The sequence below is a fragment of the Pterocles gutturalis genome, unplaced genomic scaffold (genome assembly GCF_000699245.1).
Source record: "Pterocles gutturalis isolate BGI_N339 unplaced genomic scaffold, ASM69924v1 scaffold15500, whole genome shotgun sequence".
Classification (NCBI taxonomy): Eukaryota; Metazoa; Chordata; class Aves; order Pterocliformes; family Pteroclidae; genus Pterocles; species Pterocles gutturalis.
Window position 1 is genome coordinate 11723 of NW_010141047.1, and position 6273 is coordinate 17995.

A 6273-nucleotide genomic window follows, 5' to 3' on the forward strand; every position below is an offset into this window, starting at 1 on the left:
CCCTTTCTGAACAATACTGCCTGAGCTTTAAACAACAGCAGAATCAATGGCTCTTGAGAACCAAACTGATGCATTCCATGCAGAAGATATTCCTTCTCCTGAAATTACCCTATAACTTTAGTACTGGATTTAGTGAGAGTACAAGGCACTAAATGTTTAAGCAGGTTTAGACATTTACACTAAACCTGCCTTTTAAATGACTGCTGCTCACATTCTTGTGGTTTTTTTCATGCTTTCTACCAAACCACTTAGTGCTTGTTCTCCCAGTATTACCTTTTTCTTTCTTTCTTTCAGCATTGGATACAGAACCAAAGATGATTTTTCTTGTGACACTCTTGAACAGATCAATCCCTCAGACACCATTTGTATAGTGAAAGCCAGCAAAATGGATGTCTATTTAAATGCTAAGTACTCAGAAATTCCCTTAAACTTGACTTCCACTTGAAGTCTACTGAAACTGCTAAGCACTTCTCCAAGTCAGATCATTAACTTACTTGCCCATTTATGGGCAAGCTCATCCGTTTTGGAAAATCTGTGTTGAATCTCTGTTTCAGCTGTTGTGCAGATAAAATAACACCTAGCAATTTTGTAGCAACACTGTAAGGATTAAGAAGCCAGTGACTACGGATACCTTGAGGAGCAAGCTCGCTTAAATGTTAAGTCTGTGAATAGTTATGTAGAACCTTTTGTTGATCCAAAAGGTCTCATTTCCAGTTTTGCTACCTAAAATGTTCAGTTCTTGCTAATGCTCTTCATGAGATTTTTATGGGACTGTAAGGAGAAGATATGCATTGAAGTAGCATGAAGAAAAGTACAGCTGCTATTTCATCCTATTTTTAATCCAAATCATTCTCATTAACTAAAATATAGAGGAAAAGGCAAAAGCACCACATTGCTTTTTGATGCGAGGTCGGGTTTTTTCCACATAAGTGTTGCTGGTAATGACAGGTACAGGAGATTTAGCATGGATCCAGGCTTGGAGAAGGTTTTTCCAATAAGCATGTGATGCCATTTTTCCTGTAGAATTCTGCCTGCACATGATTAATCCTTGCATAACCTCTGATCGGCTGCTCCATGGGCTTATTTAAGTGTCTCCCGTACTCTGAAGATGACAAAACAGCAACAGTTCTTGCCATTTCCTGTGAAAAAATAAAATTCTCTTTATAAGAAAATCACAGACCGCCTACTTGGCAGTTATCTACTGTTAAATGTGCTGTGGCCAGGGGCAAAATAACAGACAGAACTGTACAGCATCTGCTATATGGATGTATATTTATTTAGCAGTGATCTGCACTTTTACTGTTCCATCCCTGACCTAATTTTTTATGTATATTAATAAACCATGAATGTATCACTAGATGACAAAATGATAGGATATGGAGCTGTGCCATGAGTTACTGTGGACTGATATATTTTTATGCACACACACACAGGTGATTACCATGTGGTTACTGCAAACCAAATCCTATGTTACTGGAAAGTGGCACAGATTTTATTTTCATTCTTATTTTTCTTGTGCACTGACTTGCATGATTCATTTGAAAAACAGGAGAGATTTGTTTCCCCTGTTACAGGAACACCTACCTGGCTTGCACAATTCAGTGAAACCACTGCATGAAAAAAATCAAAGCCTGAAAAAAACCTGAGCAACCACTAGTCCATGCAAGCTTTCCCTGAAGGACATAGAGTGTACACTATTGTATTTTTGCACAGTGAAAGGTTTTACCAAAAATGCTTGTAGCTGTAAGATTACAGAAATAACTGCTCTACAGTGATGGGAAGTGAACTTGGTGAAAAATAACCGGACCAAGAAAAGATTATTTTAAGCTTGTTCTTGATAAACTGCACTTTAAGTGACTCTGAAATCACTATCTGCAATCTGCAGTTCCTTCCTGTGCTACAGCAATGGGGAGCTCTGGAGTCAGAAGGGAAAGACAGGATTTGTTTGTTTTTCTTTCTCTAGCCAAAGGTCTCAGATTTATCAGGCTGCTTCTATGTTTGCTTACTCACTAATACAGTAAGCCTTGGTCCCCAATGTGTTTACCAAGTCTTACAATATAAATAATATCTACAAGGAGAATCAAAATGCAAAAGCCACACCACAGTTCTGGTGCAAACAAATTACTCCTTTGCTACAATAGATGCAAGTCTGAGCTGTATCAGCACTTACAATAGAACCTGTGAAGCGCATGAGCCGTTACATTTCCTCTGAGGATGCAGGGGGGAGCACCGATCTATGGAGTCTCATAGCAGGGCAGTCAGATGTGTGAGACATTACCAGAATCATGGTCAAAAGTAGACCTGAGATTCTTGGGAAGATGCTGCAAACTCATTTAAAAACAAAACAAAACAAAACAACACAAAAAACCCCAAAAAACAAAAACAAAAAAACCTAAAAAAACCCCCAAAAACTAAAAACAAAAAACCAGAAAAGCCCACTCCAGAATAACCATTCATCCCCTAACTGTCCCCCTGCCCTTCCTGCCTACCTTGCTCCATCTCATTAAAAGCTATTCAGCACACCAACTTAGAGCCCCACCAGAACAAAAATCAAGTCAAACAGAGTGGCAACCAAAAATAAGACCATTTCCTTCCCACTCACAGTTGTGGATAAATGTTGAAAAAGGAGAAATGACAGAATCTTTGTACCATCAAGAAAGACTTTGCTAGTGACACAGGGTTTACAGTGCTAACGATGGGCAGCAGTATGTAATTCTGATAGTCGGTGTTCCCTTTAAGTAAATAAGATTCAGTTTTCAGCATCCTTGGAAGCACAGCGCTGACTGTGCACAGTGGCATTTTGTCTTTGTGGGTTCGGCATTCAGCAGATTTCAGATTTTCCAACAGTTGGCTGGGAAGCGTCCCGCTACACACCTTCGCAGTGTCTAATTCTAGCACTGTTAATGCTTGAAATCAGCAATGGCAGCCTTATGCAAACACTCCGCTGCACTCACTGTGCTACATGTAGCTCGACCGAGTATCTGTGACCGTGCTGTTGGATTCCCTGGGTTCACCCAGGCTCTCTGCAGGAAATGAAGGGCTTACTTGCAGTGGTTCAGTTTTCTCCACTTCAACAAAAGGAGTGTACTGTGGTGGGTTCAGCCTGTCCCCTTTCAGTGATGTACTGGAAAGACATTGATTGTGGCCTTTTTGTTTATTATGTTTTTATAATATAGTTATTATTATATAAAGTCTGTGAGGGCCACTGAGGTAACTGAAGAGCAGGAGTATGTGACATTGCACTTAGTAATGGGCAAGTCCAGTGTTGGGTGTCATCATGTGCAGGAGAGGAGGATCATGTTGTAACATTTAGCAGCTGTGGGTTTGATGTGTCTCCATGCTAATTAAAGGGCTGGATTAAGGGACAGCTGTCCAGGCAGAGTCCCTTCTGTGCACTGCCCAGCAGAGCTGGTATGAATTCTGGCTCATACATGTTTGCTTTAGGAAGCAAACTGGTAAGAAAGTGAGTTTTGCTGATACCGAAAGAACACAAGAGCTCAGTAAGAAACCTTAACTCTGCATTGATAAACTGTTTCTACACAAATTTCCCAGCTGGAGGTTGGGCTTGTTATTAGGGGAGGGGGATCAGCTTTGTTTTGTTTAAATAAAAAGGCTAATTTTTTCATTGGAGCAGTCATTTACATGGCTTTTGGCCTCACAGATTTGCAGTTAAGTTACCAAGCATGAGCAGGTGATGATAACGAGCACTCCTGGGACTCCTTTGGGAGCACCTAACACTCCCTGCCCTGTCTGGTTGAGTTAAAGGGTATTACAGCTATGCACTGGCATATATAGCTGCTAGTGAGAGGAATCACAAGCAGTGGCCTTTTGTCCCAAAATCTTAACAGTTCTATTACACAGCAATTATGGTTAGTTTAACCTTTCTCTCTCTCTTCCTCCTCCTATCTCTATCATATGTAATCACCAACAAGGGCAGCCATTCGTAGCCCACCCATCTCTTTACATCCCATGAACCCATTGGGATTTTGAGGCCATTAATACACAGAGGTTGTACTTCATGTGGTTTTTGACAGCCTCTTCCTGTGTGAATGTGCATATAAATATATATACACACACACTTGTGTATGCATGTGTATTCAGATGTTGCATGGAAAAAAATACATTTATATATATGTATATATATTATAGTGTTTCTGTTTTCAAGGCAGCTATCAAGCTGCCAGATTCTGCTGGTCTTGAATGCTTTGCCCAGCCTTTTCCAGGCATGTCCTTGGTCTTCTGATTGACCCCTCCTTTGCTCTAGTTCCTGATGAATTCCCTTCCTGCAGGGCAATCTGCTGTAAGTTTGCATAACAAACTCACCAGCTTCAGAGACTTGGGCTGTCTGAGAAACGCTGGCATAAGGAGGGTGGATGTCAGAGGGCAGTGACTGGGTTGGGGCTCCTGAATCCAGTCCTCTCAGGGAGAAGAGTTTTCAAGCATCACAGAAACAGCTGCAGGACCACCTGAACTGAAACTCTTGAGGGCCACAGACAGTTCAGAAGTCACTCAGTGACCCTGAAGCTCTGTAACAGAGGTTTTGCCTTGCTGTGTGTGTCTTTCACTATGCTTTAACTTGCTTGTGAGCAAGAAATCTACAGGATTGTCAAAGAGCACGAGCCAACTAAGGTGTCTTCACTGGCTAATGCTTTCTCCTAAACTGCCAGGCTGAGGACAATTATATCCTCCTTCCGATTCCTTTGACACCACATAGGCTACATTATAATGGGTAAAACAATGGCTACAGTCTCCCGCCATGTCAAAAAGTACAAAATACCTTTAACAAAGATAATTACAAAATTATCAAAGGGTTACCTCCTCATTAATGTTAAGACCACGACTCTTTGAGTGTTCTCTGTCACATCGGTGAAGACTTTTGTTGTAACCCTCTGGTCTTTTAAAAATGGAATCATAAGTGGAAACATCTCCTGTCTTGAGAAAAGGGGGAAAAGTGGCTAATTTGCAGTATTGCTTAACTTTACAGGTTACAGAATATACATAGTTGAATCAATACTTAATAACAGTGCACATATAGCATTAGATGATAGCAACTGTAATATTACTCAGCTACCATTAGCAAGCTTTGGTCACTCCTTTGGAATAGTCTGTAATAAAAACACTTAATGATGTGTGGGTACCTTTTTAAAAAGTCTCTTCAGCTCTGAGATTTTCCTTGTGGCAATTTACCTAATTTTTTCCTGAAATCAGCTGAAACTTTTGGAAATTCAACTGCTTTTTTTGTTTTACTTTGCTGAACTTTGTATTTTCCTTCTTACGTTCATACCTTTGTCAAATGATCTGGCACTGTAATGTAAAAGGAAAGCAGGCAGTTTCAGAATTCATTTGGAATGAAAAAGACAAAGGTATCCTGCAGTGGAATCACCATTTAATTTCTGATTAAAGGAGAATTGAGAAGAGTTCAGAAACACTCCGCAGTGTAATCCTGTGATCCAGTATTACGTATGTATCTTTCACGTATGAAAATACAGCACACCTCCAGCCAGAATATTATTGTATTTGTGATACCTGTTGACATAGTTGCATCCAAATAAACAACATTAAAGATCTGATCTACTAACAAATGCATTTGTGAAATCCAATCAAGAAGTTCTCATCAATGGAATCAAAGGAATTTCAAAAACAAAAATAGTTTTCAAGGAAAGAAAAAGCAAAGACTTCTGTTAAAATATGCTGTCAGTTGTTAATGAACTTCATTAAAAGTTCCCTATTATGGTAAACATGTCAATCCATCACTGGTTTTGTGCCCAGATGACTACAAATTTGTAAAATTGTGCATTCTGTTGGGCTTTTTTTTTACCTCTAATTTTACAATGTGCCCAATTTAGCCTTTGAAAAACTCCTGTATTTTAAGTCTTACAATTTACAATGCTATCCTCCAAAATAGCCAAGTCGGGGCAGGTCAAGAAGGCTATAATGGTCCCATTAAAAGGAAACCATAGGTAAGAGCACTAGTGAGGCACTGCTGCAATCACAGGCTTCTTTTGGAAGGGTATCTCCATTACTTGGTTCTGCCAAGAGGAGAGGTGGTTTGATACTTAACCTATCCATTCCTTCATTTCTCAGAAACTATCAAGCCTCACAGAATTTCAGGCATGTTCAAGAGCTTCCTGCAACTGCATCCATTATTATTTCTGTGCTTCCTTGCTTCTCCTTTCCTCCCCATGCTACCAGTTTCATTCAGAATTTTAGTGAGCATCTAATTTGTGCTCACCACCAGGAATGTTATTTGCTCCTTTGTTTCTGTGCACGTGG

The 6273-nt window shown here is 40.0% G+C and overlaps 1 protein-coding gene across 1 annotated transcript; it reads right to left on the minus strand.

Moving 5' to 3' along the window:
- Nucleotides 1–959: 959 nt before the first annotated feature.
- LOC104460378 (chromosome unknown open reading frame, human C5orf49) lies at nucleotides 960–4932 on the minus strand (the record flags this gene model as incomplete). Its single annotated transcript, XM_010083900.1, has 2 exons — nucleotides 960–1139; nucleotides 4816–4932. Coding segments are annotated over 2 exons (297 nt in total), but the record flags the coding sequence as incomplete, so codon positions are not given.
- Between the last annotated feature and the right edge of the window lie 1341 nt (nucleotides 4933–6273).